Source organism: Sander vitreus, chromosome 11 (genome assembly GCF_031162955.1).
Source record: "Sander vitreus isolate 19-12246 chromosome 11, sanVit1, whole genome shotgun sequence".
Classification (NCBI taxonomy): domain Eukaryota; kingdom Metazoa; phylum Chordata; class Actinopteri; order Perciformes; family Percidae; genus Sander; species Sander vitreus.
Genome location: NC_135865.1, coordinates 22652529 through 22667652, shown reverse-complemented (window position 1 = coordinate 22667652; position 15124 = coordinate 22652529). Strand labels below are relative to the sequence as shown.

The 15124-nt window shown below is 37.5% G+C and overlaps 1 protein-coding gene across 4 annotated transcripts in view; it reads right to left on the bottom strand.

The window, feature by feature from the left end:
- Positions 1 to 11645: 11645 nt before the first annotated feature.
- plekhm3 (pleckstrin homology domain containing, family M, member 3) overlaps positions 11646 to 15124 on the bottom strand; it is a 47952-nt gene continuing 44473 nt past the window's right edge. For all 4 annotated transcript variants that reach the window (XM_078262381.1, XM_078262380.1, XM_078262383.1 and 1 more), the window contains exon 8: positions 11646 to 13857. In XM_078262381.1, the coding sequence (XP_078118507.1) occupies positions 13695 to 13857 (163 nt within the window). In that variant the 3' untranslated portion in view covers positions 11646 to 13694. The remainder of the gene's footprint in view (positions 13858 to 15124) is intronic.

The window sequence follows — 15124 nt, the reverse complement described above, 5'->3', positions numbered from 1 at the left end:
TACATGAATCGACTGAATCGACTAATTAATCATCCAAACGTTTTAACACTAAGGATCATATTAATTTACAGTCTATAGTTCAAATGAGATCCACCTCAATCATCTACAACATCAAAACTCTGTTTGCATGTTAATGCAACACAAATAATAGTCCATGCATGATTTGAGTATTTGTTTAATGTGGTAGGTTATTTACTACACTAACATATGTGAATGATCTGACTAATTAAAACACTGTAATTCAACTCAACGTCTGATCTCCAGTATGATCTGACAAATGTAGTTCTAATCTAGATTTGTCATTTATAAACATGTACTTCATGTGGAATCCACACAGGTTGAAACCATTGAAATGAGAACTTCCTGACTTGATTCTTTCCTCTTTATTTTGCAGCTCAGTGAAGCCTGATGTCGAAAAGCCACTTTTGACACAGCCCATGTTGTTATCATCAGCCACCGACAGCACCTGAATGCATCAGTGAGTTGTATTTATGACTTCCTGCATTAGGAGGTAAGAGTTTACAAGGAGAGCTTGAAGGTATCAGATGATGGATGAGGTCTCTCCACCCACTGGCAACCTGACCAAACGACCACACACACACACACACACACACACACACACACACACACACACACACACACACACACACACACACACACACACACACAATAACAACAATAATTGTACAGGTATATTCTGTGGCATTTGAGATTCACATTTTCAATTCACATTATTGGTAGCATCTACAGCAATTCATCGTGTTTTTTCCTATTCTCTCTTTCCTTCTTGCAGTCTGTTTTTCACAGTCTTGGTTCATTTCTTATTTCCTGAATATTCTTTGCTCATTGCTTGTTTCCATTGCTCTAATTTGGTCGTCCAATATATTCATTTTACTTAATTTGATTGTCTCAAACAGTCAATTCTGTTTCAATTCCTTCTGTTTTCTTCTGTCTTATTGTTCCTGTGTTCCCACAAGGACCAATTTAGAGTTGTATCTTTAAATTGGTCCTTTCAATATGATGATACATGCTCAGCTGTATGCATAGAGGAATATTAATATGTAGTTTGTTCACATACACTGTCCCTGACTTCTGACAGACTTCTAGTCTCAGTTTGTCATTTCCTGTTAGCTCTGCTTACATCAAAGACCACGACAGCGACATGATGGACAGACACATTTAATAGGCTACAACACATACAACAGACATAAAACCATGCACAGTCATAGCAGGCTAAATGTTTATGATTATCCATTTATTCACAGCCTACATGTTGTATTTTTAAACAATTTATTTGTTGGCAAGGTAAAGAGGACACCAGTTCTTCCTCGTCTTCTTCTTCCTCTGTCATCAAACGGCTGATTGGTAACGCCTACATAAATGATAACAGAGTCATTGAACAGAAGACATACATACACAATTATTACATTTTCAAAACTTTCTTAGGCTTTCTAAGTTATTTTAAAACTACTGTCATTTCAAAGCTACAAAACAACAACAATAATTGTTCTCTGGGTTGTCAGCATCTCTACTGTCAGACAGGCAGCTGTTTTCTTATCACTTGGTTATTTACTCTATGCAGTGATTGTCTTTCTGAAATCCATACATGGTATCTTCATGTATGGATGTTATACAGTGTATACAAGAAAGGTACGTGAAACGTGAAGTGGCTATATTAAAATCAACAGACAGCAGTGTAATGACGTGAGCCGGTGAAGTCACACATCAGCAGTGTTTAAACCTTCAAAACATTTTTTTATAAAAGCTTATTTGGATTTTCACAAAGTTTAAGGAAACTGAGTAAAAAGTATGTGTTGACACTCTTCATGGAGACAATTTCATACGATCAAATAAATAGTGTTTCACATCTAAGGTATCAGTTGAACATGTTTGATACTTGCTGTGCCAATGCCTTCAGTTTCAGTAGCAATACCAAAACAGTTACTTATACATACATTATTAGGTTTTCATTTGAATCAGGAACTATTTGATCGGATATGTAAACAATCTAAAACTTTAAGTACTCGACAGTTGATACTTGGAGCTACAGATCCGTTTCCATACCAGAAAAAGTATAGAGGTGTAATACCCGTTCCTATTCCATACAACATGTATGAGTGTGTGTGTGGAGACTAAGTGAGTAAACGTTGCCAGCATTGGATTGATGTCTAAATACAACTTAATCAAAATAATTGGAAAAATCTGTGGTGCTCAATATCTGATCGTATGACTCTGTTCTCTTTCCACACACACACACACACACACACACATCCCACATCGGACAAAGGTCACAACGCTCTCTGGGGGACAAAGGTCTTAAAGGGTGTGTTTGTGTGCTTAACATTTTTCGCAGTCTGATTTACCTTCACTCAGGTTACTTTGACAAATGAAAGCAAACAACGAGGAGTTCACGTGTAAAGCCTGGACGGCATCAATCTCGTGTAAACACACTCACACATACATATGTGATTACTTGTGGTGATTTCCCAAGCTTTAAGTGGGAACACAAGGAGACCTGCATCACTTGTTGATCATGTAACCACAAGATACACACATTTGTACTTTTATACCTGTGAGGACCCTCATTGACATAATGAATTATACCTTGTCTTTGTTACCTTAACTTACTAATGTGAATTCAAACCCTCAAACAGCCATTTGAAGAAGAATAGAACAACAGAAACATAGCTACTGGAAAATCCTCTCACAATCAAGGTCTAAAACTCAAACTGGTCCTCACAAAGACAGAAGTACAAGAGCACAAACTCATTTTTTATTTTCATTTTATTAAACATCAACCTACTTTATTAATTTTATCAAAATTAGGTACTTATGATTAAATTGATTGAAGACAAAAATGCTAAACCAAATGTTTCTGGACTTCTCGCCATTTCGACAGATGTTTAAAGGACCTACCAAGAGTTTCTCAACCTTGGCATTAGGACTCTGTGTGGTCAATGTGAAATCTTACAAAAACTACAGATTCAATGTGATCAAATTCATGTCAAACTAGAAAACTTACTGGAGTCACTTAGAGAATTTTGGGAGCTAAAAAGGGACCAGAGAAGGTTGAGAAATCCTGATTTCAAAGAGATTCGCATTGCACTCTAAACATTGTCGGAAACACTATCGTTTTTGTTTGTTTTTTAGGAATTAAAATTGATGCAGCAGAACCAGATAGATCGTGTTAATTTCACGCATCCATTTTCCTTGTCAAAACCTGCTGCCTATATTACCCACAATGCAACTCGACCACAGTCAGCTGGATCGGAGGTTTGGCTGTGTTATGCTAGTAGCGGCTAATTTTAACCTCTAGCCTGAAGCACTCACTTCTTTCTAACTCCACACCTCCAGATTTGTTTAACTTTCAAACTTGTAGTCTTGAGAATCAGCCGTCTCAGACTCAAGTGACATCACTTGAGGCAATTTATCAAAACAAAAGACTTTACACAACATTTTTCACACATGCAGTAGTAGTCCTACCTCAGCACTTGTAAGACACACTTAGATGTGTAAAATTGGCGGAGTTCCTCTTTAAGGTTTTCTTCAGATAAATTACAAATGTATTTCTTCATGTGAAATATTTTTTGTAGTCCATGTTTATTTACTCAAAACAGGCAATTCACAGACCGTGCAAACATTAGCTGTTAGCTTGCTAGCATTTCTCTTTTCTTCTCTTTGTCGTAAATTAAGTCAATCAGCTTTGGGTTTTTGCAATTTTTGAATCATTTCTAACTCTCATTGTCTTACCTCCTCATCTCATGCTTTTGTTTTATACTGTAGTTGACAGAGAGGACACATGGTCAGACAAATCCGTGTCCACACCTTTCTTTCCGTTGACTTGATTGTAATCGTTGTGCCTCTAAATCTTCATTCTGAACAAACCTTTCAGCTAATTACTTACAAATGATGCAGACTTGACCAAGCATACTGTAGATTGTGTGTCAGCCACTTTCAGCGCTGCATGAAAAACTAACATGCAGACTTGGAGCTTGTTTGAGTGAGGTGATCCACCACAGTGAACAGACATCACATTTTTTGTTTGTCTCACACTTTTGTTGTCAGAGTTACTGTTGTGTCAGACTTTTTACATCTATCTGTATTGACATCCGGCTGCATTAAGTCTCTGCAAGTTGATTTTAATGTGATGGTGAAATGTATAGAAACCAACTGCTGCCTGGAAGGGAGGAAAAACAATTTAAATGTTAAAAAAACAACATAGATACAACTTCTAGAAGAACTTCAGAGCAATTAGAAGGCAAACTAACTAAGGCCCTGAACTAACAGGGTAACGATAAACAAGGTGATTATCTGCCTCTGTAGTTTAACAAGTTTCTATGGAAGTTTTGACGGGTTTTTTTTTACCGTAACTCTGTTTCCGTTGGAATCCATTGAAACTTCTGTGACTCCAAGCTGATTTAAGCTGAGAGAGCAAGATCGAAAATGTTTGGAGCCATTTTTCAAGCCTACAAGGGGTCAGTGTGAATTTTAGCACCTGCTTTTGATTTTGTTTTAGTCTTTTGACGAATTAGTTTTAGTTAAATATTAGTCATTGGAGTTTTGTTTTAATCTAATTTATGCGTGTATAATATATATTTAGTTAAAATGGTATTTGAAACACTACATTTTTAATCAGCACAAAAACTAAACTGTCAGTTTCAGATATTCAGATATGTGTCAAAGCCTTTTTGAAACATCTGTTCTTCTGTGGTTTTTATTTCTCCTCCCTGTCGGCTCATACAGGTGTCTTGTATGTGTGTGTGTGTGTGTGTGTCTGTGTGTGTGTGTGTGTGTGTGTGTGTGTGTGTGTGTGTGTGTGTGTGTGTGTGTGTGTGTGTGTGTGTGTGTGTGTGTGTGTGTGTGTGTGTGTGTGTGTGTAATCTCTGTTGATAACACTGTGACACGTGTTAATTGTAATTGATTTAATCTCTCATGAATCATTCACTGTTATCAGTTCTATTTGGATTTTAGTTTATTGTTTTGAGTTGTTTTCTTTTCAACAAAGGTGGAGCTAGAGTATATTGACATCAGTGATAAGTGAACTCAGTTCTAATTAGCTTTCTGTTGGCAGATTATCCTGTGAGCAGGGCCATAGAATCAGACATCATGCTTTGGGTAATATTTCTGTGAATGTATGGGTTTAATGACATAAAGAGGAGCTTACATTATACGATTACACATACTGTATATAGTTCTGAGGCTGATTCTGATATTTCTTGGACTAAACATCTTCAATTTGACTGTTAATAGACAAAATCTAAATGCATTGAAATAACATTACATATGTGCCAGTGCAGAGAAAACGATAATTAGACCATGTAGGGAGAATGTGATAGAGAACAGTTAAATAAACAAATAAAGTTAGGAATTTCTTAAATACTCAGAAAATTGGACAGAGTTTGGTTGGCAGCTAGTCAAACTTTTTTAGGTTGTTGTGGTTCTGCTGGGGGGGGAGGGGGGATTCATGACCTCAATGTTTTTTTAAAGTCCTGGATATAACCCTGCCTAAGAACTTTAAAAAAAACAAAACAAATAATAATAATTACTCTTGGTTTTGGCTTCAATGATTCTCTGTTTGTAATGAGTGAAAGTGCCTGGTAAGGAAGCTGTTTTATGCTTAATTGCAAACACATTTTAATAAGGATTTGAGTAGGATAAAAACAGTGGATCTACCCTTTAACATTGACAAAAGCACACAGACAATCTGCTCTACTCAAACCTGCTGAAAGCTTTGACGTGGCCCAACGAGCCTCTGAACAACCGGGTCACTGGGAACACTGGGGCCCTGCCAGCTTTTGTGTAGCAGCTTGCTAAATGTCGGGGGTGTGTGTGTGTGTGTGTGTGTGTGTGTGTGTGTGTGTGTGTGTGTGTGTGTGTGTGGTGTGTGCGTGCCATACACCCTCCTCTCATGTTGGGAGAGCAGAGGCCCAGTCCTTCATTCCCCTGTGACCGTTGTCCACCTCCCCCCTCCTGCTCTCTTTTTCTTTCCTCCATCCTCTTTTTCTCCTTAAACTGTCTTTTGTTTTCATTTTCGTTGGCATTTCATTGGCATTGTCGTTGTTCGGGCCCTAAATGAGTCTTGACTGGCCCGCGGGCCATTGGAGAAGCACAAAGGACTTCGTTCTACTCGTTACAGTTGATCCATTGTGGGCGTCCCACAATGCACTAATTGGCGATGACAATTAAGCGTGGTCGACACTCAGCTTCAATTTGCCCGCTGCTCGACATACATCACAGGCAAATGATTCAGCCTCTGCTCTCTCAGACAATATGCATATTCACTCCGGCAGGTTTACATGCACCTTTTATTCACATGAATACAATTTTTCTTTCAGCTCAGTTAGAGGCTGAGCTCATAACCTGACAGCCAGCCGCAAACTGACACTTTATTGTTTGTCATCTCAGCAAAGTTTGACCCCTTGGAACCAGTAGTTGACAAAACAATCTCACCACAAGGTCCATTTAGTGACTTTTTTTTGGAGCTTTCAATCATATCATACAATCTTTCTCAGCAGAAATAAAATTGTAGTGTTATCGAAATGTTAATATTTCCATTTGAATTTTAGTGTTGGCATGCTAGCAGCTCTGTGAGGCTGTACTATGGCAGAGCGGTGCTTTGAGCTAAATGCTGATGCTATTCTAACATACTGATGTTTAGCAGGTATAATGTTTACCATTTTCACCATCTGATTTTATTGTGTTAGCGTGCTAACATAACTAGCACTAAACACAAGTACAGCTGAGGCCTATTGAGAATGTCATTAGATTTGTCATTGGTCCAAGTATTGGACAAATTGAGATTTTTTTTGTGATCAACTTTTTTTATTGGCACCTTCAGACATACAAAACAAATTACACAACGTGTGACAGGTAATAGCAGATGGTGCACAGAACAGATAAACACAAATTGAACAAGAACAAAAACCCTCACCCACCCCCCACTCTCTGCGGTCTCGAGGAAAACAAAACAAACAAACAAACAAACAGACAAACTTGTGGGGTTGAGGTCATTAGGTCTGATATTTGTGCTGCTGCGCTTTCCCATAGGCTGATAGTTGATGATTTGGCCTTGTTAATCCTTGTTGTAGAGAGCTCAAGCATAACTATGTCCAGAAAATACGCCAACCACTGTTTTATACAAAGCGAGTGGGGGGGGGAGCCAGCACTGAGCTATCATTTTCTTGGTTGCAGTTGAGCCGGCTAGCCAAATTTTCCTCTGTCTCCCAAGCAGGTGTAATTTAGAGTCGTCACAAATTTAGATTTTGACTTGATGATGGCGCTAGATGTAAAGTCAAAGGATCACCAAAGTGATAACAATTCATCCTGAGGACGACAGTAATGTGTGTACCAAAATTCATCATTGCAATCAATGTAATAGTTGTTGAGAGATTTCATTAAGAACCACAAACGTCGCCTTCATGGTGGCACCAAAAGGATAAGGATTATTTAGGATTCATCCTCTGGCGACAATGATATTTCAGTCTGGACTGACCGACCGACTAAAAAACCAGCGAAGTTAACTTTAAGTCCAGCAAATGAAGCCATGCACCAATACCACGGTGTGTATTTAGCTTAATAACTATTTAGCTAAAACATACCTGCACAAAGAAATATAAGTTGAAGGAAGTCAAATCTCACCCAGCCAAACAATATTAAAATTCTCCACACAGGATTTAAACACTTTCAGTATTAAGAAGTTTTTCTTTATTGGCATCAGTGGCTAACAGACAAATTTAAACAAAACCAGACAGGAGGAATAAATAAGAAAATCAACTCCCTGTATTTGCATAAGAAGTTTGGCTGCAATGAAAAGAACCAATGGTAAAAACAAACAATAACTTAAAAAGAGAGAATTTCCAGTCCAGTTACTCTGCTTAAATACTGTACAATATAATCTTCTCCAAACTTGTGAAGTAAAACATACTGCGATGATTGTAATGTGCCTGCAACATAAACATTTCCAGTCATGTGACAACCTGTAAATACAGTTCTCAATGTACTCATCGTTTTGTCAAAACTGCAGTGAAAAGACAACCGAGCTTAGCAGGTAAACATTATTCATAACAGGTTGTCAAACGTTTTTTTTTTTATATTTATGATCCAAATTCAGATGGAAATGAAAACTGGCAAAATTGAACTAAGGATGGTTAAAAGAACATACTGCATAAAACAAGCAAAAATACTGTATAAAGTTTTAAAGTGATCAGATGCACAGGTCTAGAAGTCAGCTACTGAAGCTACATAGAGGCAGACTACAGAGCCCAGCAGGTATTGGGGCTCATTTGTGCAAAGAAATTAGTAAATCATGCTCTCGCATTATTCTGTAGCAACAGAAACTATTTGTCCCAAATAGTTTGGTACAGTATGTTGTGGTTCAGTGTGCGACTCTTCCATTTGGTATGCCCTGCAAATCAAATAATTACTTACAAATTAGCCTTACAAACTCTAATTAGGACTACATCTTATTATGTGCATAACATAAATCCTATGAGGAAATTCAACCCAGAAAACCTCACGTCATCGCACGAAACAAGTTTTAACATGCTAAAAGTTTATCTAACGCACTTCGTTTGGAGGTAAAACTGAATATATACAGATATATAGATTTGAAATGAGCCTGAACAATATTTAACCGTTTAATCCGTTAAACATATTTCACGTAAGGTAACAGTTTGTTTAAAGACAATTAAATTAAAGATCTTTAAAGTGCTCATATTATGCTCATTTTCAGGTTCATAATTGTATTTAGAGGTTGTACCAGAAGATTTTTGTTGTACTGCACATTGCTGCAGCTCCTCTTTTCACCCTGTGTGTTGAGCTCTCTGTTTTAGCTACAGAGTGAGGCATCGCACTTCTGTTCCATCTTTGTTGGGCGTCGCACATGCGCAGTACCTAGGTTAGGACAACTAGCAATTAAAAAGCAGAGTATGAGGGCGTGCCATGCTAGCAGCTAGGCAAGCATTATAACGTGTGTTACAAAGTGACGCACGTTTGTGACTGAAGTAAAGGCTGGACTACAATAGAGCTGTTTGGAGCAGTTTGTGAACAGTGTTTTCTGTTGGAGATGGTAAGTCCCAATGGGGTGGACTTTGGGCATTTTCACTTTGTACACCTATAACATGCACAATAACGATAAGGGGAAAAGCCAAAAAGCATAATATCAGCACTTTAATCAATTTAAACTCATTAGTATTCTGTGATAGGAGTACTGCTACCTGAAATTGGATACTTTGACAGGACCCATCTTGTTGGGGCTGGTTGGTTGCGCTGGGCCAGGTTGAGGTTTGATTATTTTGAGTATGTTTTGAGTAGATATGCAATACCCCGTCTAGCAAACCGCTAACCTAATGGATGACACAAATATGAACTATAGATTTGGAATTTAGCAGTACCAGTCTTGTTCCGACAGGTCAGTTTTTTTCGGCGTGTGCTCTAACTCTAATCTGTGTGCACAAATAAAAAAAAATAAAGATCCTTGAAACCTGCCGGGCTCCGTTATACACAAACAAAGAGCATGACTTAAAAAAATAAATAAACAGCAGCCCGGATAAAAAATTAAATAAAACCTCACACTGTCAAAAATATATAAAAAAAAATATACTTCAAAGGTTTTACAACCCTTTCATCAGTTATTTATGCAGCAGGCACAATCAACAATAACTTAAACATTTCATTTTTAACATCACCTGTATGAAAAACTAAATAAAAACAAAAGAAATGTATTCAGCTGACACATCAGGGCACTTTTGCTGCCATATTTTAAACTACACTGGGTTATTTAAGTTTAGTCTACAGTATCCTACATGCTTCGTAAACATGAATAACTGTCAGTCTGATCACAAAAATACATATTCACGGATAAACCCACTGCTGATTGTGGCAGCTTATTCGCACATAAATTCCCTTCAAAGTTAACATGTTTTTATGGCTCAAACAAGTTGGAAAAACAGGATAAAGACATATGAGCAAAGAATAAACGATACAATAAGTTTGGCCGCACTGAGAAGAAATGGCAGCTGTGTTTCCATCCAAATTATTACAAAGTCTGGCCACTTTAAAGCTGCAAGCCATGACTTTGTTATAATGCTTGTTATGGATATTTAGACACTTCAACTGTTAGCTGGAAGCAAACTTAGCGATTTTTGGACTGTGTAACAAAATCAGAGAGTGCAGCTTTAAAAGATCAATGAAGGCAGCATTTACTTACTTTCCCATGAGGTTTCTTTTAATTTCTCATTAGAACAACACTGTTGTTGTGTAGGAAAAATAAACTAAATAAAGAAATAAAGCTAACTGTAAATAACTACTTTGTTGGATTAGCCTCATCAATAATTTTAGATCAACTATAAACTTCAAACAAAGCGAAATGTGATTTTATAAAATCTTGAAAATTAGCCTGGTTGACACCAGACCCTTCTCAGTTGTAACTGAGAGTGGGTCTGGGCAAGGTTCATTGCTCATTTCCAAAGGGGCGTCACCAACGGACGCCGCTCAAATGCCTCTGGGCGCATTGGATAGTCCTTCAACCAACTGACATAGCAGCTACAGCGGCATCAACGGGTTGCTGCGCTTCGGTAGCCGTTATGTTGCTGCTCGCTGCTCGCCATTGCTATGCTATCTTCATCGTGTAAAGCCCGCCTCAATGGTTGTGATTGGTGCCTCGATTTGGAAAAATTGGAAATGGGCTTGAATGGGCTCTCAAATTTGCCAGCTACTTGAAAATATGTTGATTTTTACTTTTTCGGCTGCAAACCTGACTAAATGTTTATTATTCCAACTTTTCAGTAAAAATTGCCCTGAGACACGATGGAAACACAGCTGGTGCTGCAGTGTGAAGAAAACCTAAACGTAAAGTGTTTCCAGACCTTCACACATGGAAAAGCAGCGGGTTATAAAGGCCATCTAGGTTGCATAGAGATACTAAAAGCTAAAGCTGCTATCATGTTTGATAGATTCTGCAGGAATAAAGCACAACAGGAAGTAGAATCACAGAGGAAAAATGCAACAATAAAAGCATAATTTACAGTGTATTATTGCCTGTTATTTTACAGTTAGATTGATGTAGGGAGGAAAACGTGCGCAGCGTCTTTTTAAATTTAAGTCCATTTACATTAAAATAACACTGATTTAGAATGAGTAAGTTAAAAGGCATCTTTTATTCCACACCTACAAGTTAAATAAAGTTTAAAGAAAAGGTGAATGAGATCTGATAAAAGATGGCTTTCTATAGTTTAATCACAGCGATCGTTTTTAACTTTTATTATTATTGGGTAATAATGAACCCAAAATGTAATCAAATACTCGAAGACTCGCATATGACTGTAAAACATTTGGATTTAGTCAGTTACAATGGATTTCAATGGTGACAAGTTGTCACAGTTGGAATGAAAATTATCAAAACATCCACAGAAACTTATGAAACTTTCTCTGCAGCACAATCCTTTTTTCTGCGGTTGATCCCTACGTTTCAATCACATATTTTCTGCAAAATACGACTAAATACACTTGAAATCTTGTAGAGCTTATATGTCTGGAATAATGACCAGTAAATAATAACTTTATTGGGGTTATAACTCATAATTATTTTCATAATTGATAAATCTCTTGGTCTCAGAAAATAGTAAACAAAATGCCCAACAGTCCAACACCGAAATATATTCAGTTTATTGTAATGTAAGACAAAGAAAATTTAATTTCAAATATTTTTCATCATCTCTTGAGTACCTTAATTAACATGCCAGTCTCCTGGAGCTCAAACCAAAACAGGGAATGGCATTATTGGATTTGTGACTTGCAAAGAAGTGTATTTAGCAATATTATGGAAATATAGCAAATATAATGGAGTGGGCTTGGTGGGCATACAGACGGCCAGTGATGTTGTGGATTGTGCTGCAGCTGTGGTTTGAGAAGTTTCTATTGATGTTCTGTAAACTGATTAAAGGACAGGTTCACATTTTTTCAAGTCAGTCTTAAAACAATCCTCACATACCCTCATCTACATTGAAAAGGTTTTTGCATGCTGTAATCATTCCTCCTGTCCATACTGGCCATTAAAAGATCCTTTACTATTGCAAATGTAATGCAAGTAATGGGGGACAAAATCCACAGACGTCGTCTGTTTTAAAGTATATTTCAAAGTTCATTTAAATTGTATATGAGGCTTCAGCCGTTGTGTACAAATCAAGAGAAAAACTTCCAAAGTTTCAGCCTTTTTTGTACAGAATTCCCTTTTTTGTTTCGTGATTCCTTGCTGAGCTGAGGCAGAGGGATAGTAAAACAAAGAAAAAAAATGATACTTCACAGACCTCCTGACACTGCCTGCGTGGCGTGAGCGTGGCGTTTCTGTTGCGTGTCAGTTGCGTGGAGGCTGCGTGGCGTTTTCTATGCCTTTGCATACCAGAAACGTGTCTGATGTGGTGCTGCTGCTGCTAGCCTAGTCTGTACACATGTATGTTTCCCATTGATAAAATGCACTCAAGCAGTAGTATACTTCATGTTAAACATAAATATAGACTGACTTGATTACAGAAAAGACAACGTCGGCAATATTGACGGCAAAATAGGCTACAGAATATTTCGTTCTGTATTGACAGGTGCAATATTTGAAAATCAATAATTATTTATTTCTTTTAATTACATTTGTATCTGCATTTATGTCAAAACCTATAGACTTTCAAACATCAAAATGTCATTTATTAAATGGATTTGTGTCAAAATGACATAAACATCTTTTCATATTCTATTTTGCCTGGAAACGCTTCCAAAACGCTTGCGTGTTATAAATAAAAAAAAAAAAAAACAGACACGCCACGCAGCTGACATGCTGCTGAAGCTTCATATTAACTTACATTGAAATCAATTTAGAAAGGGATCTTTTTAATGGCTAGTATAAACAGGAAGAATTATTACAGCCAGCCACAGACAGTTTCATTGCTCATATGAGCACAACTATTGTTTTAAGACAGACTTGAAAAAATGAGCACTTATCCTTTTAATATTTTATTCCAAGGTGACAACGGCTGCTTTTCTCTATAAAGAAGGAAACTACAAACTTGTTACAGCCATCTCCCAACCCTACAGTGTGTCAAGGTTTCATACTGAAATAGTTTTGGTAACAGTATTGCCTCACCATGAGTGGGGCGTAGATTAGATCAGTCAGTTCCCTTTTAATCAGTTGTTGAAATTGTTCATTCATTTTCTGTCCATTGACTAATACCTTCATCACTAGACTTGTGCTGTAAGACTTTTGTTAGAATAAACCACCAAAATGTTCCAACTATTACTTTGAATGTCTCCAGTTTATCAGCTGTGATTTAGAATAAGTGAAAGTAGTGAGGTGGAAAATGGATGAAGATGGCGGAGGATGACCATGACGTGTGATGTTTGACTACAAAATACATGTTGGTCAGTCTGTAAAGTCTGGTGCAGCCGTTTTCAGTTGGTCTTCTCCCTGCTCTTTACAGTAGGACAAAGCTAGTGCTAGCTCAGGTTTGTGTTAACAGGTACACACACGAGCCCTGAGCTCTGTCACACAATTTGTCCTCTAGACACACAAATCAGAAAAACAGGCACTTTGTCCAGTGTCCAGCGCCCTAATTGTAACTGTGTGTGTGTGTGTGTGTGTGTGTGTGTCTGGTGTGCTATGTTGTGTGTGTGTGTGTGTGTGTGTGTGTTCTGTGTGTGTGTTGTGTGTCTCAGGTGTCTTGGTACGGCAGGTGAAAGCATCCGGGGCTGTCGTCGTCCGGAGACCAGAAGGAGGACGGCCTCTTGTGGTGGAGCTCTCTGCGAACGCAGCGCGGACACGGCTGAGCTTTCTGTCGACACTCGGTGTGGAACACGGCGCCACAGCCGTCACACCTGCAATTATAAAGATCAACACACAGATCGGTCATCAAGCCATTATTTGTATGAGAAGGCTATTGGTGTGACACAATTCCATATTACTCCAGTGTTCGTTAAGAAGTTGAAAGATTCTACTAAATCCCAAATATTTTTTATGATATGACATTTTTGAACGTTCAATGCCAAAAGCTTTTAGAATACCGGTCATTTATTTCTACAATATCCATGCACGTAAAATAACAAACAACAAAAACTATTACTCAATGTATTACATTTTCCACGTGACACAATTCCCTACTATACCAGTGTTCATTTTGTTAATGAAGAAATACATTTGTTAAAGACCTTTTTTCACAGCAAAACCATACTAAAACGACTTACAAGTGAGAATGTTGAAAGATTTAGATTACGTATTTGGGATTTTGCAGAATTTTGAAAGAATTAATTTCGTCAACGAAAAACTATTATTTAATATTATTAAATATTTGAGCAACCTTTTTTTCATGATGAAAATGAGACTAAAACTAAATAAAAGTTAACCTTTAAATATGAAAACTATATATATATATATATATATATATATATATATATATATATATATATATATATATATATATATATATATACATATACACATACATACACACACACACTATGACACAATGGATTACATTTTTCGTCAGCAAATAAAAACATAACGATAATGTGAAAGACGGACGGATAGAAAATGATCCATTGAGCATGGTACTGTAGGCTGTTTACATCCAGTTATTGCTAATTTCCTGCACCGTCAGTGTCTGAGTAATGACTAAGTCAACAGAGTCCAGCTTAGTTCCAGTAAGTCCTACAGTAGATACAGCTGTTATCAGTTAACAGTTCCTTCACAAGTCATAAAACACAACTCAACAAGGAAGGTGTGTATGTGTGTGAGTTATAGTACAGAAAGTGTGTCAGTGTTTCTTCTAGGAATTAGTCTTATCACTCTGCTGTCTGTTACTCTGAGTTTCAGTGACAAGGACGTGGCTCTGGACTGTGTTAACTGCCCATGTCGTGAATGACCAGGATAATGCTTGTAACATCTGGTTGGATTATTTTTTGTGATGCCAAAGTCAATCAACATCAGCGAAGCATTCACTATGACAAAATTTGCTGGCTTCAAGTCACTGTGGACAATTCCATGTTTGTGGATGGTATTGACAGCCTCCAGGATGTTCTTATAGTATAGTCACACACACACACACACACACACAGCCAACCAGTGTTACCGACAAGCAGCAGAGAC